Below are 27,662 nucleotides of genomic sequence, written 5' to 3' on the forward strand. Positions count from 1 at the left end.
CCAGGGAGTGCTTGTTAACACCACCGACATGGTACCTTTATAGGGACAAATTACAGCAAAACGTCGGAGAGCCTTCACGAGTCTACGCCGTCCGGCCGCGGGTTCCTGCCCGACATTCCCGCCTTGAGACATGAAGAGATCTTAATATAAGACTGTCGCAAACACTGCCTACACGACGGGCATACTTAAATGGCTCAATGGAGCCACGTCCTTTATATCGCCACCCACGTGCACCCACTGAGGGTCACCACTAGGTTCACGTGGGTGGCGACCCCTACCATTTCATACGGCGCTGCACAAGCTTCAGCAGAGGTAGGGATGCCCTACACGAAAAATGGCAAGCCCCTGCCGACCTAAATGCCCATCTTCGATTAGTCCGCAGCGAACCATCCTAGCTCGGGGAAATTGGCGGCTGCGCGCTGAAAAGCGGTCTCTTCAGAGCAGCCTGAGGCGAGCCTAACAAACCCCTCAAAATGGCACCCATGACTGAAGGCACGAAGGCGTGCCACCCAGCTACCCCCTTCCTATAATCCCTAACCCCCTTCCTCGACAAAAGACAATCTATTCAGAAATCGTGAAATATTGTCATTTCAGAAGGAAACGGCCTCGCAAATCCCCCACCCGAAAGTTTTTATACGGACCGAAAGAAGGCTATTACGAAACGACTTAGTCTGGAATGCGTACTGCCCATTACGAACTCATTTGCAGAAAGATAACATCTCTCGCGCGCGAATACTACACACACGGGACACACACACACAACGTCACCAGCTGAGAACACTTTAATGAGGCTCAACATGTCTGCAAGAAGCGGAAGCCGCTATGCGCTTCTTTTTTAACTGCTTCTACCTTCGCTGCGTGCTTGAAGCTTTGGTACTCTGCTACCGCGGCCGCACCCAAAGTGCGGGCCTGCAGTAGAGCCGACGAAGCGTGGAGAAAGGCACAGACTCCTTGCGACACGACGAGATGTCAAAGGCGCCTTCGGCAAAGAAAAAAAGAACACAACACAACAGGTAAGAAAGCTTCGGGAACGATGCGGCACCACGCTTGAGGCTTGCTGAGGGTTGGGGGGCGTCCCAGGACACCTGAAATGAACAGAGCGCGCGGGATTCAAAATCGCATCGAAGAAGACGCTGTCAATTGGAAGCAATTAGAAACAAGCCTTTAGGGGTATTCTGAATAAATAAAACAGCTAGATTACTCTTTTTTGTGTTTCTCCAGTTCGTGCATTTCTGTGACTAGTTATTCATTTGTTATAATCACCATCGTCATCATTACCATCATGAGCCTGTTTGTGTCCACTGCAGGACGAAAGCTTCTCCCAAAGATTTCCAGCCACGCCTGTCGAATGCAAGCTGAGTCCATGTTTTTCCTCAAAATTTTCGTAGCTCATCGCCAGAGAGTTCTTGGCCGACCCCTAGTGCGTTTGCGGTCTATTGGCAGCCAGTCTGCCAAACGGATGGTTCACCCGTTGTCCCTCATTCGCATTACGTGACCAGCCCATGACCATTTCCATCGCTTAATTTGAACTAGAATGTTCAAATGAACTAAGATTCATTTGTTACATTTGTATATGTAATCTCCCCCGCCTCCCCCATGTCATACCCTTCTGCGAGAGGGCCTTTAGGGGTATTCTGAATAAAGGTGCAGAAAATGATGCGCCACAGAATGCGAAGCAAGATGGAGGTTACAAAACGATATGTACAATACAAAGGGCTTCCGTTAGCGCTGTGTTGGCTCTTTGTGTTGTACGTGCCGTTTTGCAACTTCCGCCTTGCTTCGTATTCGGTGGCGCTTCATTGAAATACTAACTAGCCTTACTGTGGCGTTCTTTAACAGAAACATTGCTTCGCAGAAATAGAGAGAAAGAGGAACCCCGAACTGAAGCAGAAGAGGTAAGCCCTGAATATTGGTGGGCCTGCAGGTGGTTGGTGAACGTGTAGCGAGGCTGAAATGTAAACACAAAAGAAAATTGAACGCACAAACACGAATTGAACGCACAAACACGCTCCCACAAACAAATGTACACAAAGACACAGTCAATTGATTGATTGTAGGGTTTAACGCGCCGACGCAACGCAGGCGATGAGGCGCGTCGTAGTGGAGGGCTCCGGATTAATTTTGACCACCTGGGGATCTTTATCGTGCGCCGAAATCTCGTACACAAAGACACAGTCAAACTGGCCTCCAACACAGCTGCCTTTAGGACGTCGCCAGGAGTTAACCCCGCACCGCCACGTCACTGCTGTTCTAGTGGACGGTTAAAGAAAAGATCGGCAATAAATTACAGCACGATAGCGGACCGGCAAGATCGAAAACGATACTTCTCGTAGCAGTAGCGGTCCCAGAGATTGGTATTGGAGGAGGGGGGGGGGGGGGGGGGATTTTTTTTTGAAGGGGGGGGGGGGGGGGGGTTGGAGAAGGGGCGGTTAAAGAACCGCTACCCCCCTTGCGCCAATTCTGCGGAGGAGGTGACAACCATGCAGGCGTGTGCTCGTAGCGGTGTAACCCGCTTGCGCACAAATCACTTAGCGACACAGTGGTTTTTGGCGCCCCTTAGGCGGTGCAACGGCTGGCTCGAGCCCGCATTTCTGACGGTCGCAACACGTTTGCAGCAACGTACAAGTGGGATTTAACCTCGCGCAAGTGGAATGCTTAAAAAAAACTAGAAGTAAGAAGCTGAGGACCTCATTGGGGGGGGGGGGGGGGAGGGAGATCGCCCCTTCGCCCCCCCCCCCCCCCCCCCCCGGGACCGCCACTGTCTCGTAGTCATTCGAGGTTAGCACGAAGAGAGGATTGAAGGTTAATTTGGCTTTCATAGGAGCTTAAAAAAATAGATCCCTTCCACTACTGTAAAGACGTTAGATCAGCGAAGCTGTATTGACGGATAACTATACCGGATTGACTAACCATATTGATCGAATAAAAACGCACAACTTTCTGGGAATTCGAAATTAATTCTTCCGTAATCTATTTCAAGATGGTTTCGATAAAACAAGAGTTACAGCCATTTTCTGTAAACATACTCCCTCCGCAGATGGCTATGTATCTACAGCAGCCGGGAACATTTTTAATGTGCACAACTTCCCTGAATCAATTATGACAAGTATTTGAAACTCCACGCAATGAGAGAGTCGCTTTAGCGGCCAATTTCAGCACGATTTCCCACAAAATAACATTATAATGGGAAGTACAGAGCATTCGCGTGAAACTGGAGAGAAAACATTTCTTCGTGTCAACGAAACGCGTAGACGGGCGGACGTGGCTATTCAAACAGCTGCGCTGTAACGAAAAATACTCCTTGCTTTCACTGCCTTTAGCACCAGAGGTATTTCGTACGGAGAACCGTACAATGAATTTAAGGCTTGATTGGCAGACGGTGCGAGCCGCAGCGTCGAGGGCTTCGGATTACTTCAAGAAAAAGAGCGCTACAAACCACAACAGCAAAAAACACCGAAGGACGAGACAGACGCGCTTCCGGCTTAATTTAGACAACACCTGGGGCTCCGCAACGACCAGTGAACAGCTTGTACGCAGGTGCTTAATTACGTATTTCACCCCTATCACAAGCACAGCCGCCACACATCGGCGGCTGGAAATCGAAACCGTGACCTACGCTACCAAGTCGGCGATCCTGGACTTCCCTTCAACAAGACTCCGCTCAACAGCACGCTCAGCAATTTAGCAGTGCTGTCTTGAAATACCAAAAACTAGCTGCTCGTCGAGAACCAATTTCTAACTCGCCTCCCTTTCCTTTCAAATGAACATCAAAGGCGGGCGCGAGAAAACAGGCGAAGGGTCTCCGCCCTCTTGCACACGTAGGGTTGGCTTTTCTGTACGCCACGAGGCGTTTACTGCAGAAAAAAAAAAAGGGGGGGGGGGGGTTCGATCGGTGAGGCCTAACGGGCCGGCATTCCAGCTCCGAAATTGAAGGGGGAGAACGAATAGAAAAAGAAAGCACCTGCCACAAGGCAAGGAACACCTGACTGCTCTTTCACCAACAAACAGCTCGTCCGCCATTTAGTCCGCAACTCCCGCGCAATCTTTCCCGCCCTCTTCTCGGTATGATCACGGCGAGTCACGACCCGCTGGCTGCGTCCGTCCGTCCGTCCACTTTGGGCGCGCGCGCTCGGCACGGGCCCGCTGCAACATCGCCGGGGGGCATCACGACCCCGAGAAGCACATCCGGAACTGGACGCGTGCCGGCCACGTGCGCCGACTGCAGCCCGCATTCCGGAAGTGACGCTCCCCCTCCTCCAACCCCCTTATTCCTGAAGCGGACAGGGAGTGAACCGCCCCCGCCCCGTAATGTCCCTTTCACATCGGACGTTCCCTCAAGCGCCAAAGGAAGGGCCGTAGCCCCGAACCGCGCGCGCAGCCCCACTCAACGCTCCCCGAGTGCAGCAGGTCAGCCTTACCATCAATAGCGCCAGTAAACGCATTGCACTGCTCATTAAACGATAAAGCAGGCGTTATTGGAGTCGGAAACAACGAAAAGGATGCTAAACCACCGTGGCTGAGAAGCGTTCTATAGAGCGTTGATTAGCATTAATAAAACAAAGGAGCTCGCTGCTATGCAACGATTGGGCAAGCGCAGAGCCATGTGGAAAGCGAAGGGTGCGGCGGTGGTCCGGCGGCAGCGACACGCTATTAAGCACGCTGTTCTTTAGCCTCATCCGACGGCGCAACAGTCCCCAGAGAGCCAGGCCACTCTGTTTGGCAGTACATTTATGAAAAATTTCGCACAAATGATTCCGGTTTATAGTAAACATGCTGACCTGGGAACTTTAAAGAATAACCAGCAACAATTCAACCGCGAAGCTAGAAAACATAGACCGATCGATGCAAGACTCGAAAACATTGCTCGCAGCGCAAAACTCGAAGGAGCCCTCAGCGGCGCTCGAACGGACATTATGCTTTACCATTCACAACTCATAATAACTGCTTAGGTGCCCTCGGATTTTTTTTTTTTTTTAGCCAGTTCAGCAGCCATTCCCTCCCTGAATAATGGACATTTGGGCGCGTTGGTACTGGTTGAACGTCTTGACGGGCAGCGCAAACGGTGGGTACACGTGAGGCTTCATCATCATCGTCATCATCATCACCACCACCAGCCTATCTACGCCCACTGCAGGGCAAAGGCCTCTCCCATTATTCTCCAATCACCCCGGTCATGCGCTAACTGCGACCAATTTATCCCCGCAAACTAACTTCTTGATCTCAGTTGCCCACATCCAACTTTCTGTAGCCCCCTGCAACGCTTGCCTTCTCTAGGGATCCACTCTGTTACCCTCAATGACCAACGGCTATCTTGCCTTCGCATTACATTGCCTGACCACGCCCATTTCTTCTTCCTAATTCCTACTAATATGTCCTTAACACGCGTTTGTTCCCTGTGGCTTACCTCATCATAAAAAAAAGTGTAAACGTGGCCTTGTTGATAGCTCAGAATAATAGCGAATTTATATTGCCCCTCCATAAATTAACTGAACTTCGCGACTTGTCGGCCTTGTTTGTTGCTCGTACATGCTTTGAACATGATGTCATCGGTGTATACGGGCATGTGAGTGATAGTATGCATGTGTCTGCGTTTCAATTTCGTTGCCAGTTCCGCGCTGTCCTGTCTATTTCCTGCCTAGTGAATTCTTCGTTTTTGTAGCGTGAGCTACACTGGCCGAGGTTGAGCAGTTTCGCGTGGCTCCTGGACAGCCGTGCTGCGCACGAGCGAGGAGCAGTGACGCCTCACGGCGCACAGCTGGCGCGCCGCATTGGATTGGATTGGAAATAGTTATAGCAGCAGTAAGCATGATAATCACCTAATCCTAGACAACCAGGAAAGCTAAGAATAACCAGCCGAACCTTAGCTCACGCTACGTATATCCTGGCATAGCCGAGCTAAGCCACTGCTAATTTTTTTTTGTTCCCCGGTCGAGACGTTCGTTTCCTCCATCCCGGAACATTACGGGAATTGCATGTACGAACCATGCAACACAAGCCGAACCTCACAACGAGGTTACTACAGTAACTCCTGCTGCGGCCGATTTACTTGCACAAAGTGTACCAAATATGACCAAAACACCAGGCCATCTCCACTAACGTGAAACCTGAGAAGGGGCGAAGCATACAGTGTATAACTGTATTCAAAGATTGTACGTCTCTCTTGCCACACGGCGCGCGCTAATATACGCGACGTCCCAATCACGAAGACGGAGAAGAAGTGAAATTCGAAACGGAGGACTGCAAATTTTGAAGTTAAAGCGAAAAGCGAAAACGAAGTGAACTAGAAGCAAGCAAGCAAGCGCGAACGAGAAACGAGTGTACCGGTGCGTTCTTTTAGTACGCCTTTTTGCCCATGGAGATGAAACGGTCCAGCGCGAGGCGTGTGAAAACGAGTGTCCCGGTGTTTTAGTACCGTGACTACATGATACCACGACGACATGAGACACCGACAGCACGAGCCCCTAAATCGTGCTGGCCTCTAAGCTTCCACAAGTATCGACATCGAAAACCGGGTGCTGCTTGCAATTTCGATAGTTCTCAATGCTGAGATCATCATGCTGTACGGAATGATTTGATCGGGCTCCTAATTTACCGCACTGTCACCACCGATAAGCTCCCCCCCCCCCGCACACACACACACATAACTAGTGAAAATGATTCGTGCTAAAAAGCAGTACGCACATAGTTTTTGTGCACTGGTACTGCCCACGCAACCGGCTACCAGAAGCGGCGAGGGTGGAGACTAGACCGAATATAATTAGTCTTTCTAAGTGAAAGCGGATATATATGCTACGCGCCCGAAAGCCTTTGCGAATACCTCCTTACATGCGACCGTCCGCGCTTACACGACTAGCAATTTTTAACGCCCAGACAAAAACCAAGAAACGCGTTTCTCCGCAACTTCTGCCTGCCAGCTGATGACCGAGACTAAAATACGAACGCGGAAGCAGCGCGCGCTAGACATGAGAGTGAGCAAAACGCCGAAGCCAGAAAATATGAGGGGAAAGCGGCCGTCGCGACAATAGCATATACAGGCGGGCAAGCAGGTGACAACAACAGAATCACGGCGACGACAAACAGGCAACACGATATCTGGCCCCCGCGTGCGACAGCAGACGCGCAGCCGCCCCCACTGCCTACAGTAGTATGCGGGAAGACGGCCTCGCCCAAGCCTGCAGCTCGTGGGCGCAGATGGGAGCCCGGTGTCCAGCGTCTGCTGCCGGTGACCCAGATTTGCGACCAAGCGTGCAATATGGCAGCAGAACGATGACGAGACACCGGCCGCAGTCGAGCTAGAAGCCAGACCACGTGCGACGGCGACGGCGAGGACGGCGAAGCACACTGCTCGAAGCCACACCGGGCAGCTAGAGAGCGAAACTAGTCATAAGGAGAGAAAAAAAAAATCGAGGAAAAAAGAGGGAGCGCTCGTAAGTTGCGACACAAACTGCCGGACCCGGCGAAAACCGACAGGCAAGAGACTTAGGAAAATGAAAGGAAATGCGTACGTTAGACGAGACGCGCGCAAGAGGGAAAAAAGGAAAATCGACAAAGTTGGCAGGGGTTGTGTAAGGGAAAGTGGGGGGGAGCCTCTCCTTTAGTTCCCCAGCCGCCTCGGCCCGTCTTTAGCGGCACCCATTGTCGACCCCTCCGTCGCCGCCGCCAAAGACGAGGCTTCAACGCTTGGCCGAGCCGGCGGCCGGACAACAATGAAAACCTGGGTTGGGCCGTTCGACGAATGAGTTCCGGGTTCTGGACGCCGAACGCGGGCCGCCAGCGGACAGAAGAGTGGGAAGAGAAAAGTGTCGCGGCGAAATTCCTGCGTCCCCCACCGCCAACCTTCCCTTTCTTCCCCCGTCTTAGCCCTACTTACGTCGGGGGCATCCCTTTACATCTATTCCGTTCGTATAGACCGAGCCGTGGACCGCTGGACATTCGCTGCCGAGAACAAGGAGCACACTGGACGCGACGCTGTATCTGCGCAAGGCGACGGCGGTTACGCTTTAGTGAAGTAAGAAAGGCATGCCGGGAGCGTTCGAACGTTCCCGCCGTGTAGCCCATTGTTTCCGGGAGATTTCGTGACGCGCGGAGGAATCCGGAGCGGGGGCATTCCAATGGGAGAGCCACTCCCATGCGCTGTGCGCGCCACCAACCGACGGCCGCGCGATCTTTTGGAAACAGGTGAAATGAATAGGCGCATTGAGGGGGCTAACAACGTCTGCAAATACCTCCAGTGTTTCTCGCAACCGCATTACTGAAGTCGCATCACCGAGGAGGCTGACTTACGTTCCCGCCCAGAACTAAGCCTAACGTGTAGGCTTAAGCGAAAGTCGTCCATTTAACGAATTTACCGGCCGTCCAAACAAAAACTGCGCGCTGCATAAAAAATACTTCAGGGTGCGGTTAGTTGACGGTTTAAAGGGGCGTCGCATGTCTTAGATGTATGCGCGGATGATCCCGATAAGACCACTCACTTTTTACTGTGCCAGTCAGTCGGCCTGCTACGGGAACTGACTAAAGGGTATACAAGTTCCACATGACCACAAGAATTCTCGACGACTTGGGAAGCAGTCCACAAATAGGACGCAGAATTTGCGCATTTGCAGAAGCACCGGCGGTGGCGCAATATCTGCAGACTGCCAGCATGGTGCGAAGTAAAAACCTGAAACTGCACAATGGAACATATAGGGAATGTATCCACGCACAGTCCAAGACCTGAAAAAAGACGAATGGACTATAAGTCGGACGAAACGCTCTTCACACGTTTCGGCCAATATCGCTTCGAATTCCTTGACCAAACTTTAAAGACAACTTTTCCTACTTTTTTTAGACTGGCCACTACTCATGGGCCATTACATATATTTTAAACGAAGCAAGGGCATAGCACATTCCGAATGGCACATCGGCAATTGCGACCGCAGCCGTTCTGCAGTTTCCCGTAACAAGCCCCTTCTTTTCACCCTTTATTCCCCCTTTTCGCGGCCCTCACGTACTCAGCGGGACTCAGTTTCCGCCGCCCACCAGGGCCACCACGCTGAAGTTGAAGTTCTCGGGATCACGAGCGATGTAGTCCCGGCACACCTTGCTGGCGTCCTGCGAATAGACAACGAGGGGGGGGGGGGGGGGGGGAAGGGTGAGAAAGTGAGCGGCCGGAATACGCGATACGCAATTACGACAATGCGAAGTTTCAACCGTTTTGCTAAAGAGGTAAACACGAAATCACACTGCGCCGCCAGGTCTGTTCGATTGACGTATAGACTGTGAGCATCAATTCAAGGCAGAAACGTGCACATATCGACGGTCTTTTGTAAACACCGCAAATACTACCTCAGCTATGCAAGGCAGCGAGCGACGAGTTCAGTTACCATCTACTGCACAATCCAAGAGCCCTTCTAAGTTTGCACTGTCGCTTGTCCGGCGACGCCGAGCAGCGCAGCGAACGGCGAGCGATTCAACCACACGATCCCGGGCAGCCATCCGTCAAACGAACCATCCGTTCGTCGACCGCACCGCACCAGCTAAATACGTACACCCATACATGCCGTTCGTCGACCGCACGTGGACGGCCGCACCAGATAAATACATACACCCACACATGCACCGAATCGCACGCTCGAGTTAGCGTTTTTAGGGGGCGAAGCATCTTAGGACCTCGCTCCGTCCGTGGCTTGTCCCTTGGCGTCCGTGTACACAGTGTTGCGCATGCGCGAAGAGCATTGGATTGAATTGGATTGGATTGGATTGGAATTGTATATACTGTACACACGCCTTGTCACTCATTTACATGCGCGAGTGGGCAATGTCACGGGTGATTTACGGTAAGAACGATCCCCAGTGCTTCGCCCACTCGTCATGATTCACTTCGTGGAGATGCGTGATTTGTTTTTTTTTTTCATATGCGCAAAGTACCAGCACGCAGGAAATAGAGTGCGATACAGCAATTCAAACATGCAGCAACGCGAGAACAGATCACAAGTAACCTAGGACCGCGTTTTCACATATTAAACAGCCAAACGGTTGGATCAAGCGGATAGCAAGGTGAGTGTCCCTAGAACCAACCGCTCCGAGCAGGCGCAGCTACATTTATTGATTGATTGGTTACGGAGGTTTAACGCGCCGAAGCCACACGTCGGCTAAGAGCGCAGTAATGGAGCGCGCCAGATTAATTTCGACCACTTGGGTGTATCTTTGACGTGTGCCGAATATCGACACATGGAGCGCGTTTTCTCTCCCCCCCCCCCCCCTTCATAAGCTTGCTTTTTTTTTTTTTAAGACAGCTGCGTCGTCTTTCGCTACGTGACAATATACTAGTACGATGCTCCAACTTCCTAGATTAAAGCTCACTTCTTTTTTGTTGTTGTTGTTGTATAGGTGGCTCGAAGTATGCGGAGAGCAAGAACGAATTACTGCCGCAGTTAATCATGGGATTGGTAATCAATAGGTTACCCAGGCTCTCCTGCATGGTCAGATTTACGGGACGCCGACTACAGTATCGCCCTCGGTTAAAGGGAACCTGCAACACTTTTTTCAACTTTTTTTTTTTTAATATTAAATGCTTGCAGAACATGGTCACCCAACACACCCAGTACTGAGATTAGGGGGTCGCAAAGTACCTCAGCCAAAAATTACTGCTCTATGCCCATCAGATAAGCAGGAAGCTCCCTCAAAAATGTTTTTCTTTCCCGGTCTTGACGTTCTTCGACCGGTCCAATGACGTCACTAAGGCCGTGTAGCGGCTGCTGACCGGCTTTACTTAGTTGCAGCAATGAACGCTTTTCGATAACTTAAAAAAAAAAAAGGAAAAAAAAAAGCAGAAACGCAAGGCGTATCTGGTGCGACGAGCAAATCACGCAATACCACTCCGTGCTGGTGATAACTATGCCTTTCGCAGTGGTTCCAGGCGCGAAGGGAAGAGTGAAAGTGCTTTCGAAATCGAAAGTGTTGCAGGGTCCCTTTAACGTTATCCCGGCTCACTAGCCCAACCATATACACGCGGTGATCGTTGACGTTTGCACGCTCTAAAACTTCCGGGTGCCAGACACTGCGGCGCATCGGTTCATCCAGAAGCGATATATATCCACCGCGTTGTAATCCTGAGTGTTATAGTTGCTGAGGCCCGAAATTAAAAATTCGGGTTACGTGAACACCCAAGGAAAGAACAGATATATATGCTCGATACCGCGCCCAAATTGCCACCTTTGCGCGGATTGAGAATGATGTCGCACCCGCATTCTCAAACTAGACCCAAATTGCTCTATTCCAAACTGCTTTAATGATCTCTCGCACATGGGACACTGAGAGAACGACGGGCAGGCAAAACATTTTTTTCCCGGCGACCCAAACACAAATTGAACCAAAACAACGAATTAACTAGCGAGCCGGTAAAATGTTAGTTTCCCATTCGGCGCTAGTAGGGCAACGCGCAAATTAGCTCACGAACTAACAAGCAGGAAGGAGCGCCGCAAATTTGCGGGGGAAAGCACAACGAATCTCATGAAAAATGAATACGCGGCCAGCTGCCTTCACAGAGGTCTCCGATGCACAAGCGAAAGCACGCACGAGATCGAGAACCGGCCGCAGTGACACGACACGTGGGAAGCGTATAAATAACATCGCGCTGCAGTCATCGTTCTGCCAGAACCCGCAGAACGACCCGCGCCACGGAACAAAAAACATAAAGGAAAAAGGTAGGGGGATGATGGTAAGAACCGGGTGAAAAGAAAATGAAGAGTAGCGACCAAGTCCCGTGCTCGCCATTAAAACAGGCCGATCAATTTCAAACTTTATGCGAGGTCGACAAGGAAAAAGAGAAAACAAGACTGACAGCATTTAATTACCGCGACTACCAAAAAGCGAGCGGTCGGGAAGGAGGAAAACAGGACCCAGCATCGCACAAGCGCGCGCGACCGAAGTCGAAGACAAGCTCGACGACGCGAGGGTCCGGCTGCCGCAGCCCCGTGCGGTGTCATCAGTCAGGAAAGAAGATCGGCGCGGCAATTACTCCGCCCGCCCGTACGAGTACAACGCCGCCGCGCCCGACAACAGAGGAAGGGAGAAGGGAAGAGCGAGAAAGAACAGTTTTTCCGGCCCGTGCTCGCAATTTCACTGCCCTCGCCGGCGGCGGCAAAAACATCGCCATCAGCAGCAGAAGCAGAAGTAGCAAATCGAACGCCGAAGCTTCTGTTGCGCTATGCCGAGAGAGCGGCAGCACACGCTACGTGCCGTGCAGCAGCTTACAGTACGAGGCCACAGAAGCTACGCGCAGCAGGTGCCTTTGCATCCGGGTGCGTGCCGCGCATGCGCAATTACGCACCACCGCCGAATAATAAAAACGAGCCGGCCCTTCGCTAATGTCGGGCCTCCTCCTGCTGTTTATCCGGCCAACGATGCGCGCCATCCAGACAGCGATGTTGTGGCGGAGGGGGCATATACGTGCGTTATACGTGAGCACCACAGATCGGCGTATTCCTCCGTGCCTGAGCTAACAGACATGCACACGTATATGCATGCGTATGGGCCTCCGTAACGCGGACGGGTATATTCAGCAGTGCGCGCAAGGCCTTCGGAGTCAAAGCAATTATTTAAATGTCGTCACAGATGATTGCGAGCGGGAGGCAAACATGCGCGTATACGACTAAGTTCCAGGTCTCCGGCGACTGGAATGCCTAGGCTGTTATGATACACTCGAGGGAAACAGCAAAGGCCGTACGCGCTGTTTCTTTTTTTCTTCTTTTCGCGATGAAGGTGACATTTCGCGCTCAAAAAGGCCCCAGCGTTGCCATCTGGGAAGATTCTAGACATTATGTCACGCTCTTTGCAAAACGCACTGTGGTTGATTTCTCTGTCATAGGAATCGGTAAAACACGAAAGTGAAATGTGAAGCCAAATCTGCGTGATTTGCGGTTCGGCGGCTATCCTGTGGGTGCGCTTGGCGAGCGACCTCCTGCTGGCGGGTCGCTTCGCAAGGGTGTGCTGCCGTCATTTCCGTGACGGATATGAATGAAGTCAGTGAAAACTTGGTGTACCCCGGCATAAGACACTTTCGTGTGAAAATATAAAACCCGAAAACGAACAACCCTTAGTATAACGTACTCTTTAGTATTAAAGGTTGCTTTTCCGCAAGAAGACCATGTGTGCAGGGGTGCACCCTTTACAGGTTACTTGCTTCATTGTACTGGCGTCATTTCCGTGACGGATATGACGCCATGGAAATCTGTGTATCCCGGAACAAAACACTTTAATGTTAAAAAAGAAAAAGGGTGAGATCCGCAAGCAGGGCCCGTAAAGGTATTCGCAAACACGCACTTGGTCGGAAAGAACGGGGCTGTGCGATCGGGCGACGCATAAGATATGGTGCGCATGAAACACGAAACGAACACACTTACGTTGCACAATGATGGTGCTCGATGAATACGCCGACCGTTAAAAATATTCATTAAAAACCGACAGCGGAAAATTTCCGCACCTTCGCGTACGCGAGTCCATGCAGCATATAGACTTGTGGCTAACGACTATGTAACGACTGTGACGTAACTATACCGGGACAAGGTTCCAGGGTGGAACTGGATGTCCTCGACCTCAGGTCTGAAACACACGAAGCGAGAACTCGAACCCGACGCAGCAGGACCCCAAGCTTCGCAACGCATGCAAGGGGCCTAATTACGTAGAATTGCGTCGACCAGTGGTGTACCGGCGGGTCCTGCTGGCAAGCGATGCTTTGGGTAAGGACACGCCAAAACCAACAGAAGCTGTACAACGAAGAGTGCGCTACGCTCTGCTGTCTAGTGAAGCAAAGCGATCGCACTCCACTCTGTCGCCGTTCCGCTGCTGAACAGCTCGCCAGAGCAGCGCATCGCACGCCTACACGGTGCACACGACACAACAAACACGAGGGTTGCACATGAACCAGATGAGAAAGAAAAACGAAGCAAAGGCCGCGCAAGAACGAAGCGGGAGGCCTAGAGATTCTAGTTGACCGAGCCGGGCAGCAACGGCAGTGGTGCCCTATGTGCCGACCCGCGCCGCAGAGTTCCTCCTCCTCTGCGGGGGTATACCCCGAGGCGATTCCTCGGCTATTTTGATACGCTCGGCGCAGAGTGCCGCAAGGGCCTTCTCTCGCCCTTCCTTCATTATAAATACGGCGGCACTCATTGGGCTGCAGCAGCCAGCCGGGAACCTCGCCCCCTCCCCCCCCCTCCCCCCCGTAAGACGCACTCCTGCCGCTGAAGCTGATACACTGGCTACTCTATGCACACCGCAAGCCTGCAGGCCCCGGAGGTGCTGCTGCCAGATCCGGTTCGGATCACTACTGCAGCAGCACCCCCCTCTCCGCCCCTCGTAGGCCTTCCCGTGCTTTATTGAGAAACTAAGCAGCAGACCCCTCGCGTGCCACAGATGCCTGCACTCGTCTTCGTTGCACACGATAGCGCGATCGATAGTTTAACAGCGCCATAAGAATTAAACCGAACCATGTGCCGTCAAAATAATTTCGAAGGGCGAAATGCATGCACACGTCCTTTTCAGCAGTCGCGTAATTGGCGCGCTCCGCCTTTCCGACGCGAAATCCCGCACGATGCCCAAGTGCGTTGAATCAGCGATAAAAGCGCGGAAAGCGTTGAGGAATGTGGAGCCGACATCTTGAGCGAAGGCGTGCAGGGAAAAGCTCTTTACTCACGAAAACGAATGCAGCCTTGTTCCCGTGCCCGTACATTGGCGAAAACTACCATCGCTTCACTCGCGCAGCATTTAGCCTTGCATGGACGACAGTTCTATAGCCCTCTTAGTGGACATCGTCACGGTGAACTTGTGCTCAAATGTTGGGGAACTTCGTGCCGATACATTGAGCCCCACAAAGCCTTCCTCCAAGCTTTCTTTTCCTCATTATGAATACCCCAGCAGTGAAACAACCTTTACAGGGAGTTTTCAAGCCTGATGGCGCAGAACCTTGGTAGCCGCCGTACTACAGCTGTAAAGACAAAAGTGGTTGTTGAAGACCACCGCCAACAACCCGCGCAAATGTCGTTTTCATGCATACATGAGCGCTGTAAAAAAACAGTATACGAAAAAAAAAAAGACTTCCCACGACAAACTATATGCGCCCGGGCTTATAAAGGACTTTAGAAGCTCGGTATATGCTTTGTAGTACACACGCCCAGATGTTAGCCCGCGTTTTATATGCCGACAGCTGTTTACAAACTAGTCCGTGTTAAAATAGCCGGATTGGGTACAGCAGACGTTCACAACAAAGGGCAATAGAGACGCGGAATAAAATCACGCAATCCACCTAGTTTCTACAGCGGTGCATGCAGTTTTATACCGGTGAAACTCCAGCAAAACAGCGTAGGGCTGCGTTTGCGCCCTTCACTGCAAACGGCACCGTATTACACGGAATTTCTGTAGGCCCACATAGCACTAACAAAGAATTATTTAGGTTACACTTCGACCCCACTGCAGCTCGTACGACATCACCTAAGGCCAAACTTTAAAATCATAAGGCAGCAGCACACAACTCCGGTCCGTCATGTAGTTTGACGATTGCGCCCAATTTTCACGGGCAGTTCATTCGTTGGGCCCATAGATGCGGGTGATTCAAGAACAGTGCCCGACAGGCCTTGTGTCTGCATTGCCCGCTGACACAATGGGGCGCCTGGTTCGGGCACGATCGCACATCTATTCAACACTGACGTCCGCCAACGCCCCAGCTAAACGCGTAGTCGCCCTCGTGGTTAAAGAGACCCTGCAATACTTCTTCCAAGCTGTTTCGAAATCTTAAATGCTTGCAGAACCGTAGACAACCAACACATCCACCACTTGGTTAGGGGTCGCAAAGTACCTCATCCAAAAATTACGACTATGATCATCAGATAACTTAGAAGCTTACTCAAAATATTTTTTTCTATCTTTCCCGGTCTTGGTGTTCTTCAAACGCTGGAATAACATTAAAGCGGTATTGCGGCTCTTTACCAGCTGTCCTTCAGTTGCAGCAATGCACGCATTCGATAGCCACTTTAAAACAAGAAACAAAAGCTTGGTCGCCATCCCGCCCTGCGAAAGTGGATGTCCAGCAAAGCTATTGTAAACCAGTACAAAATGGTGATGGAGGAGGGTATGAGATGTTTCTCGACGTCTCGGCGGGCGTGTCGCTTGCGCTCGTCTAGTGTCACTAGATAAGGGTACAGACTATCGGCACTCCTTTCTCCTTTTGTTCCGTGCCGCCATGCACCATCATCACTGGTCAGTTCGCATTACGCGACATTTGTTTACGCTGCGACGGTGCACGGGCGCCGCCATTTTTTTATTTATGCGTTTCAGTCGGTCAACTCTGGTAAGCTTGTCCTGCCTGCTCTGCGGCTGCGCGCGACTGACCTCGTTACGAATGCGAGTCAAAGATAACGCGTGTAACAGCATTTCACCAGCAGAAGTGTGTCCAAAGATGCCGTTTTGCTGCATCTTAGGTAGTGTTGTTAGCAAGCGACCCGATCGAAGTTACCAGCGAGGCCGCAGATCCGGCAATATCTCACCACTGATGAACGACAAAATCGCCGCTGCGTGCGTCAGTGGCGATACTCTAATACCTTATCTACGGACACCACGCTATGCTTCTCTGGCGGCAAATACTGGGTCCTACCTAGCCTGGCGAACGCGCTCGGCGTCTTGGGCAATAACTGTGGCACTAGTCCTGCCTACCCTTCAAAGATAACCTGCAAACAATCTTTACCAGGAACACATGGAGGGGGGGGGGGGGGGTTCCATTGTTCACAGGCGCTTTATCATCCATAATGCGGTTTCGATGCTGGTGTTTTTCGGTTTCTTTAAACGAATTCTGAGCTCTATGCTGAATGCCTGGTTAGCCTGACGCATGCGCACAGCGTCTTAGGCCTTGGCGTTTTGCCGCGTTTTTGCAAGCGACGATGAAACCGTTGGGGGGCAGAGGTATACGGCTTTGCTCTAAAAAACAAGGCAGAAACGGAAGGCGTATCTGCTGCGACGAGCAAATCAGGCAGTGTTGCTCGGCGCTGGCGATATCTATACCTTCCGCCGTGCTTCCAGACGCGAAGGAAAGAGTGAAAGCATTTATCGAAAGCGTTGCCGAGTCCCTTTAACCATGGCGGTTTGATCCAAGCGGCAGGAATGACAGGAATAGCCATGAATAGAAGACAGCATAATTAAAGCGACATGCGCAACACGTTTTTCGAAAGGCAGCTCGCTCGCGTATGCGAGATCGATCAAGTGCGCGAGCAAAGCACTCGCACAATACAGGCCGGAGGCGCCAAGTTGCCGACACACGCACTTAACCAGAACTCCTTCCTTGTAACACACAACCATCTTTCACAACCATCGAGAGCACTCCACAACTGCCACCGGGGGCTTTTGTTCGGCACGAGAGCAATCTTTTGTTCAATCTTGCCCTACAACCCGTCGTTCGCGAAGCCAGTGTAGGCGTATCCGTCTCGCTCATTATTCAACACGGCGATTTTGGGGCGCCCGTCGATTGACGACCCCTCTCTTCCACAATAACGATCCGTTCCTCATAAAAATGCGCGCCGCCGCCGCCGAGAAGAGAAGGAAGGCGCAACCGCTTATCTCGCACTCATCCCGCAAAGAATTCAGATGACCAAGCCAGTGTGCGCGTTAACAAAATGTGCCCCCGCCACCGAACGATAAAATAAATAAAAAAAGAACAGCAAAGGAGGAAGGGGGGAGCCTTTAGGTACCCCCTCCATTTCGCGAGCTGGAAGTATCGCGGAAGGCACGTTCTCGAAACGCCCGCATTTTGCAGCTTAACGTTTCTGGTATGAAAATGCGCCGCCGGAGAGGGCGGAATACAGAACACGGCGAGAAGACGCCGCGGGGTCGTCCGTATGCTACAACAACGGGGCAACGACGGGAGGACTTGTGCCTACACGCCAGGTCGCGCGGCTGCGGCGGACAAGGGCCCCGGGGGGAGGACAAGACGCGAGCGGCGTACAGGGCGGCGTACTGCCCCGCGCTGCTCGGGTGAAGCGGAGGCGTCCGCACATCGTCCGCAGCACCTTCGCAACGGTGGGCGTGGCCCGAGACTCGACCAGAGATGACCTTGCCTGCCAAATAACAACCCCCCAAAACGCGGCGGCACAGAGGGGGAGGGAATACACACCCCGGCAAAAACAAAAGGGACCCCGGGATAGACAGATAGATGGATAAGCGAGGCCTCGGACGACGCCGCTGCCGCCACGCAGCGGTCGGCTGCTGCTGTAACGCGTGAAAAGATGTAATGGAAGAAAAGAAGCCAGTGGAGAAGAGAAAGAGAGAAAGGGAGGGGGGGGAGGGGGGAGAAGAGAGCAATGCGCCGACGTCGGGCAGGCCGGTAGGAGGGCACCAAATTGGACGATGCGACCTCGGCGCATCCGGGTCGATACCGTTCCACGGCCGGCCGGGCTCTGATTAGGAACCGACGCGTCGTCCCCTTTCGGGGCGCTCGGAGAGAGATGAGCGCGCACAAGCGCCTCTCATAGACGCGGAGCGCGGCGAATACGATCGCCCAGGGGGGACGGGGCCACGGCGTCCGATTTCTGCGCTGCTTCTTTTTGCGCTGCTGCACGAGGTAGTATATGTTTCGTTCTTTCCCATCTCGCCGCCTCTGTCGGACAGGCCCCGTAGCCAGCGGCCGTCGCGCGCAGTTTCGCCCGTATGATCAGCGCGAGGCCGCCCACCACCGCCACTCGAGCGGCCCTGCGCACGCAATGACCGAAAAAATGCGGGGCAAGGGCGATAGTTCCTGCGTGCAGGTATTCTTTCGCGAGATACGGCTGACGCACGGACAGGCATCAGCCCGCGGCATCGACGCTACGCGGTGCCGAACAAAAACATCGCGGACTGATCGCAATCCCACTAGCTCTCCTCGTCCTCATGCAACCGGTCGCACAGCACATCGTGGGGACCACGTTACACAAAAATACCACCATTCAGATGCAAAAAAAAAAAAAAAAAATGTGCGAGTATTAATTGTAAGAGCCAAAAATTACCCTTTATTACTTCACCGGGTCTTGCGCTGTGCCCGAAATGGCGTAAGCGGTTCTTCAGGTACGTTGAAATAACCCAGTCCTTAAAGAACGGTTCCGCCGCACAAACTGATTGATTGTTGGGTTTAACACGTCGAAACTCCACCTGAGCAATCAGGTGCGTCGCAGCGAAGGCTCCGGATTAATTTTGACCATCTGGGGGTCTTTAAACGAGCGCCTAAATCTAGGCACACACGCGTTTTCCGCCAAAGGCAGGGCCAGAAGGGTTCCGCCGCTTTACACAGCCATTGCAAAGCGCAGCTGGAATAAAACAATCCACTGATTTGGCGTTCCAAATTATACGAGCCCCGCGGGTCTGCCAGCTGCACTGCCCAGCAGGCCAAAGTTACTTCGATCTCGTCAAACCAGGCGCCCGAACACAAGCTGTCCCAAAATAAAAGGCCGGGCAACCGCTTTCAAGAGCAGTAGCCGCCGCGCCGCGGCAGCTTCTGAATGGCTCTTATGTACGCGGAAGCGATGAATGAAATCGTTTCACGTAGATACGACGAAGTAGGGGGGAGCCGTGAACGCGCATTGACGCTGCAGCAGCCAGAGAGGCCTCCCCCCCTGCCCAAGATGTAGCTACAGGGCCCAATCAAGCGCGCACGCCGGGACCGAAAAATCGTGACCAGCGCGCGTGGCGAGCAGCAGCAGCAGCAGTGGATGAATGAAGTCGCGTGGCGGCAGGGGCGTCGGGAGCTGGGAGGGTCCCGTCACGACGCGCACCAGACACCCGTCGTCCCACGGCGCGCGCCAAGCCGTCTGCCTGCCCGAACGGGAGTGGAGGACCACCGGGCTCGCCCGCATCGGGCCGAAGGCGTGACGGCGTCGCGGGCGCCAAACTCGAGGGACAACGACGACGACTCGACCCCGCCTTGTCGTCCGCGGAGAGCTGATTGCGCCGAGCGGGCCCGTAATGAGGGGGCTGTGGACATTCAATCGCAACGACCGTGACCACCAGGTACGCGGGAGCGACGCGCCCCGTTGATCTCGGCTTGAATGAGCTCCTCCTCGCTGACGATCCTCTCCTGGTTCAGAGCAGTCCAAACCTAAGAATCCGAAGCATGCAGACTTGGAGGCTAGATCCGCAGACGTTTAAGGTTGGTTTCTTTTCCGCAACGAGGTGGCGACTGCAGGTTTAAATCCAATCAGATTTCATCGACTTTTTTTTTTGTGTGTGTGAGTAAGCGAGTCCACCGCGCTTGACCACCTCACTAATTAACCTGTAATAAAGTGCAACAAAAAATCAACAGTACGTTCATCTCGGCTGACGGCCATGATAACTGGCTCAGCAGCGTGTTGTAAGACGAGACTTAGTTACAAATAAGCGGATGCGAACAGAGCCACACACCGAGGCTCGTCAGCAGCAGCATGTATTCAGCAGTGACAGTTCGCTATGCTTGAGCGCGTCAGCTAAAAAACGGTTCATCATGTCCTATCCATCTCTCATTTGTTCTGCCACCACGTGTGCCAGCACTGACAGCGCTTGTGTCTGTTAGCGACGTCGTCCCGTTTCTCGAGCTGGTTTGTTTGTTGTTATTCCTAAGCGATATATCTGCAAGCGTTCGAGCTGACTCACGTTTCAAGAACACAACTACCTGATATCAACCCGTCGAACTCGTTGAAATACGAATATGGGAGGAGTGAGCTATCAGCGCTTAGGCCGAACTTCCGTAGGCAAGTGGCAGCCGGAACAACAGATTGCAACAACCGCCTTTGACACATACCCTTTGAAGCGCCATTCGGTAGGCCGTTAGAAGTTTGCCAAGACGCGTCAACAGGATCCCTCCAGTAGTCAGCTTAGGTAATTTATAGCTTCGGCTTGACAGCTTTAGCTGGTTGTGATTAATTGGTTATGGTGTTCGACGCGCCAACGCTACGCAAGCGTTGTGGCGCGCCGTAGTGGAGGGCTCCGAATTCATTTTGACCACCTGGAGATCTTTAACGTGCGCCGAAATCTCGAACACACGGGCGTTTTTGCTTTTCGCCTCCATCAGAAAAGCAGTTCGTAGCTATGGAGCAGGTAACGGCTGGTAGCAAGTGGTTCCGAAACCGCAGTTACTGTCATGAAGAAACGTTCACAGCAGGGGCCCAATTTTAGCGTCTGACCGCTCTTAGCTGTGGATCGCGTGACTCGTGCCACTAAAGCGCCCGAGGCGAACCGGCGGTCGTCGGAGGCGTTGGAGTGACCTGCGCCTCGGTATGGAAGATGCTTCGATGTCAGGTGCACCTCCAGTTTCTACGCCAACTAAACGTGGTCGATGCCTGCGCATTCAGGTCACGTAAGCAGACTTAAGTTACGCTTTTTACGGGCGACGAACTTATACACCAGACTATAGACTGAACGCCTCCAGTCTCAATCAGTGTCAGTGCTTTAGCGCTGGGCATACGTGTCTACCCCAACTTCTCTTCCTTCTTTCTTTTCTCTTTTTTGCCCATTTTCCCTTTCCCACATGCAGGATAGCAAACTAGGCTCTAGCCAGGTTAACTTTCCTGCCTTCCTTCTACACCCTTCCTTCCTTCCCGAGGAATATTTTGCAGCGGAACTATCACAGGGTAACTCCCCGGTTTTTTCTCTTCATGCGTTGATCGAGAAAAACCGCTACCCGTCTTTCTCACTTGAGCCCACTCTCTCCCTTCGGCCTTCTGTGGCCTCCGGAGCTTCATAATTTGGTATAAGATGCCATTTATTGTCCCTGAGAAGTCTTTTCCTCAATGCATTTGTGTGTACAGGCGAAGCCGACTTTAAGGAGGTCGCTGTTATCTTTTTTTGTAAGCTGGCTTTCCCACACCGAGAGTTGCACGGTGAAGCCTACGCACCCCCCCCCCCCCCCCCCCCCCTTCATGAACGCGGCCGAAGGGATCTACCGACGACGATCGGGAATTGTAGGAATTCCTTCTTTTATACAGCACATTAGCTCCGCTCGTTTTCGCCTAAACCGTACGCCAAACGAACAAAGCGGTAGGTAACACAAACTTACGTATCCCTAATATGTTCAAATGCGCTTGCAGCCAGTCCACCTGCTGGTACTAAAAAGAGAGAAGGTTGCGTTTTTCCGTTCCTGCGGGTTGAAAGCCGTAGTGTGTACACAACACGGTATCCTCAATGATAGACATATTTCTCATACGCGAGGGAGAGCGCACGTTAATACGCGACAGCCCACCGCTTTCGTGCCCACATAGCCTCTACCTGATTGGGTCTCTATGCCTGCGCTTGGAGAAAAAAACGAAGTATAGGTAGAGTAAGAAGAAGAAAAAAAAGCCAAAAACAAACCAGAACAGAATGCACCCTTCCTCTCGTGGCTTTTATTCTGCCCCGTGACCCACTTCGGAGGCCCAAGTGTGAAGTGCGTTCAAATCGGAGATCTTTAACGTGCCACACGCACTATGGGCGCGGGGACGGCCCACACCACTTTGTTATTCGAGAACACAGGAAGCCCGCGAGGCGATCGAGGACGCCAGCGTACGTATACGGACGCGAGCGCGAACGCTCTTAACGCGCGCACGAAGAAAATGACCGCAATTGCGATAGGAAGCGTGAAACGCAAACCCTACCAAGCGCGCGTTTCTCCCGGGAAACCCGAAAACAAGCACGTGCACCGTAACGATGGAGAATTAATCCGTACTTGCATCGCAACTGGGCAGACCAGCATCCCGCTATTACTGCTCACGACATAGAACTATATTCATTGAATCCAATGGCCACATTTCTCATCAACATTTATTCACGCGTGCAGGTAGGCACAATAAGTGCGGCTCGTTGATTACATGGCACCGTCAGGCGTCTATGCACTCGAACACTTCGCACCTCCCTTTACAAGGCCAGAAACACTGCGCGCCACGATCCCAGCTGTGTCGCTGAACATTATCTCGAGATACTCGTTACAGAGAGGTTTTCTTTTGATTCACTTTTCCGCCATCCCTTTGCATCGCTGGAAACTTTAATATGCGCATTCATGAGCTGCTGCGATCGTCGAGAGATGGCCCGGTGTAATTGGCACCGTTTGGGGTCCATCCAAAGTGAAAAATCGAGACCTTTTCGGCCACTTTCGAAACGTGCTGCCAGCGCAACGTTAAAGCCGTTCTAATATTATACACCAAAGCATTTTATAATCTAAACCGGGCCAAGTCTATTACAGATATTAAACTGTAGGAACGCTAAAGGGCACCACCGCACATGCGATAGCGCAGCAAGCGCGTTATATTTAGCTCGCCGAGGGATCCAGCGGTTGCTCGAAGAAATCTGAAGGGAAAAAAAAAAAAAAAAAAAAAAAACGTCGACTTTTAGAAGCCCGGCAATTACGCTTCCGGAAATAAATGTTATTTTTCTTCCTCACAACCCGGAAATGGGGTTGCTTCCTCAAAACATTCAACGATAAGTACATTTTGCCAGTTGGATGGATAACAGCTCTGGCTGAGGCTCCCTTTCACACATTGCACCACGGAACAATGGTTGAGCTTGCATGGATGCAAGCTCAACCAGCTAGAGTACGTGAGAGTCACGGAGCACCGTGGGATGCGTTTAATTATATAGCCGATTTAGCTACGAGCCACGCAGCAGACAAAAAAAAAAAAGCGTCAAATGCCTCAGCGGCGTCAAGAGAAAGAATAGCAAAAGCCTGCATCCATTCAGCTAGTAAACTGCGTATACTGTCGGCGAAATAGGCCGTTCGTTCTAACCATTCGAAGGACATCCCTACACCCTTGATATGCTCGCTGGCGCCGTATCAGCGCCAAATTCAAAACGGCTATATACTCGATGTCTGTGCTGGTTAAAAGATGTGGAAGAAGATGCATCGATTTCCAGCTTTCTGAATGACCGCTCTTAACGGCTTAGTCGGCGAGGCGAACTCCCGTGCCTCGCGACGTGCTCACCCCAGACTCCACGCCCCAATAAACCGAAAAATTAACGTCACTTGTGACGTCACCACACGCAGCTGCCTGGGTCGCCCCCCATTTCGCGTACCGGAGGTTATCTGATGCCCACCACACGCAGGCTACGCGCCAAATGTGTTAATTGACGCATTTACATGCGTAAATTTCAGTACGCCGAGCCCTGCTGGTAGTCGAACGTGCTACGCTTTAACTTGCGCGCACTGCTGACAATCTGCGGCACAGTATACACGCCAGGGGAGGCTCGCACTTTCTACATATTACGACGACTTGAACATTTCAGTAACGCCGCGATGGCCTGTAGCGTCTGAATCGGAAGCCTAAAATCCACACACTCGTTCATCCTACTGAGACTCCAGCCACGAGTATGCCCCCGCCATGCTCTTAAATCCCGAACACCAGCCGCGTGAAGCACCACCGCGACTCCCAGGTTCTTCAAAATAGCGTTCAAGGCCGCGAACCATCCTTGTCAAACGTACGGCGCAAAACAAGCAAAGGAGAAGGAAGCCCCCATGGGTGCGTCAAGACGTCAGTCCGGTCATCGGCGCTGTCGTAGCGCGTTGTCGTCGGCGCGGGTGCGTTGCTCCGGTGCCACGTGCATGTAGCGCATACACGCAGACACAACTCGCATGCCAGCACACTTTGCGTGGCGGCGGTACCGCGCGTGCAAAGGGGCCGTGTCTAACCCCCTTTCCCCCTTCGGTTTTATAAAGGCACGTCGTCCGAGACGCTCTCTGCGGCGATCGTTATTATTCCGCATTTTCCCTTGGCGTGTTACGCCACCCATTGGCAGCTCGGCAGTCACTTCTTCCTGCGGATGTTAGCGCACAGGCGAAAAACGGCGGAGGAGAGGGAGAGTGAGAGCGGACTAGTAAGCCCCGGTGGCGGGCGAAGCGACATGGGACGCTGCTGTGGTCAGCATCGAACGAGAGCGGCGGACTCACGCGGCGCGGCCAAATGGTTTCGCCGCGGGACGCCACCTCCAAGGGCGACCGCACAGCCGTCGCTGATGCCGCCATCGTCAGCAGCAGCAAGCCGCCACTTCGCGCGCGCGCACACGGGCCAGCCTCATCAAGTCGCCCGGACATGATAGGAGGGAGCCGCCGGGGGAGAGAGGGAGGGAAGAGCCCACTTTCACGCACATATACAGTATTATAAGACGCAGAGGCGCAGCGGCCGAAGATGTGCTGCGGGCGATCAAAACCCACCTACTCCACAATGCACCCGCGAGCAATTTCACTTTCGAGACGGGCGGAGGTGACGCGCGACGCTGTTGGGGGTCACGGCGACCAACCGTGCACCTCCTAGTCGGTTTGGAGCGCCAACCTCGCGACTCTGACAGTACTAAGCGACACACGTGGCCAGTCGTGGAGACCAAGGACAGCTCTGTAAAAACGGGTAACAGACACCTTTCTCGCAACTGCGCACCCAGAAGATTCCAAATGTGCTCGAACGTGTGTATACCCGCGCAAACCGATCGGTACGTACGCACGCGAAATAAGTTCTGAAGCTGAACTGCCCGCTAAAAAGTATCCAAGCAGCCAGCCACAACTCTTACAACCAAGGTCAGAAAACCTCCCACATTCTTTGCAATCACCCGTCACTGCTTTCTGCAATGTGCCTTTTCAGAGCGAAGAAAACTGACCTTCGCGTCTTTCCTTTTTAACACGAAAGTGTTTTATTCCCAGATACACGAAGATTTCGCTGACGTCATATCCGTTACGGAAGTGACGCAAGAAGAACGAAGCAAGCGGCCTGTAAAGGGTGCACCCCTGCACGAAGGGTCTTCTTGCGGGGAAGCAACCTCTAGTACTAAAGAGTACGTTATTCTTGGGGTTTATTTTAACACGAAACTTTCATGGCACGATACCCCAAGATTTCACTGACGTCATATCCGTCACGGAAATGACGCCAGTACACCTTTGCCAAAGCGACCTGCCAGCAGGACGTCGCTCGCCAATCACACCCACAAGACAGCCGCCGACCCGCAAATCATGCTTAGCTGCAGATTTCGCTGCACATTCCACTTTCGTGTTTTACTGATTCCTATGACAGAGGAATCAACCTCAGTTTTAGCCTTTTTGATTGCATTCCGAGTGATATTGCTGGCCTAGGACTACTTTAGGTACTGCAAGCAGCAGCCCCGTCTGGGAGCTTTCGACAAAGACTGAATGTATGTGCAGACAATACGGCCGTGCAGCAGAAGCAGCAGCGGGGGAAGTTCCCGGGTTCGCGTCCGGCAGCGAGTGGAAGAAGAGGTGCCGGCAATGACCGGAGGTCGCCGCCGCAGGTCGACCGGTCAGCGTCTCGCGGACCGCGCTGCCTAATTAACTGGAGCAAACGAGGCCTCGCTCGTGCTCGCGCATGCTGAGCAGAGCACGACCCCAAATCGAGTCCGGCCGGCCGCGAACGGAGCTAGGGAGAGGAAGAGGAGGTCGCCCATTCAATTACGTCGAGGAGAAGGTGCGCAGAGACAGTTGCGGTCGTCTCGGGGAACGAAATGCCCAGAGGAAGAAAAAAAAAAAAAGCGAAAGAAGAACGGGCCCGCAGGCCAACGCTAAAACATGACCCGTCGAAATCGCGCAACTAATTTTTTACCCTCGTTAAACGGCGCGCGAAGGTGAAAACTCGACCAGCGCACAAAATCGCACGAAACGGGCAGACACGTCATGCGGTATCTACCGTGCGCTCGCCCACACTTTGGTCAGAGCAGAATATTTCACGTTAGCCGGCCATATCTCGAAAAGAGTGAGGCGAACTGTTAAAAAGAATGAACAATACTCTTCAGCTGGTTTCAGAGTAATGCAGCAGTTGCATCGAAATTACCTACACTCGAAGGCTGGAGGAAGCGAGAAGAGCGAAACATCTGTGCTTAGTGACTAGAACCTCCCCTCAACGAGCCATGCTCCCAAATCACAGAAGTGCTTTTTCTCCCTCCCTTCCTTCCTATATTTTCATGTGCCCTAGCAAAACACTAAAAGAAAAAAAAAATACACTCTTCCTAAAGCTGTGTGATCCAAAAGTAGGGAGAAAAGAGTCCCATGTTCAAACGCGTACCTATATAAATATTTGCAATGGCTTAGAAATCGTTTGGAGCGAGGAAAATGCTCAAGCCTTAGAGCAAACATCTTTTCAATCGCGTTTCCTAGCTTTCACACGGTGGAACTGAATCTGCTGTACTGACTTTCAAGAGCCAATGCTTGCGCGCTCATTTGAAGACACAAATGAGTGAAATGTGCGTTAAAAAGAAAAACACCGAACGGCGAAAACCTCCACGCACGAGTCCAGCGATAAAAGTTTCACACCCCATCCCTCTATGAACTATACTGAGTTTCGAAAGCCTCGCCAACGGCTTCGGTTCGTTAGGATAGTCACACACTACCCCCACGCGACATTCACAGGACTGGGCGGTTAAAACAGGAAAATACGACCTGCCCGTGTTTCGACTGCATACAGATACCGACGCGACAACACCCACGAGTGAACAAGCTCCAGACAGACCTTAAGAGTAATATAGAAGAACAAAATAAGCGTATGGAAAAAGATCGAGGCCGACCGACAAGAGACGACGTTCGAGTGCCGCGCGCTTTAAACGCCTACGGCAGACATATCCCCCCATCCCCCTTGTTCAATCACTTCGCCTCCACGCACGCACGCTCGCAACGACCGTCAGTGTACAAAACACGGCCGACGCACACAGAAGCATTCGGTTGCAATATGCGGTGTGGGCGA

At 52.3% G+C, this 27,662-nt stretch overlaps 1 protein-coding gene across 1 annotated transcript in view; it reads right to left on the bottom strand.

Annotated features, from left to right (window-relative positions):
- Window positions 1–764: 764 nt before the first annotated feature.
- The window catches only part of Uch (Ubiquitin carboxyl-terminal hydrolase), a 104,836-nt gene continuing 77,938 nt past the window's right edge, over window positions 765–27,662 (bottom strand). The window contains exons 8-9 of the mRNA XM_077703600.1: window positions 8,991–9,090; window positions 765–1,085 (exon numbers count right to left, since the gene is read on the bottom strand). Coding sequence (XP_077559726.1) covers window positions 9,001–9,090 — 90 coding nt within the window. The 3' untranslated portion in view covers window positions 765–1,085; window positions 8,991–9,000. The remainder of the gene's footprint in view (window positions 1,086–8,990; window positions 9,091–27,662) is intronic.

The sequence above is a fragment of the Haemaphysalis longicornis genome, unplaced genomic scaffold (assembly GCF_048455015.1).
Source record: "Haemaphysalis longicornis isolate Haplotype H1 unplaced genomic scaffold, Haemaphysalis longicornis Haplotype H1 scaffold_3, whole genome shotgun sequence".
Classification (NCBI taxonomy): domain Eukaryota; kingdom Metazoa; phylum Arthropoda; class Arachnida; order Ixodida; family Ixodidae; genus Haemaphysalis; species Haemaphysalis longicornis.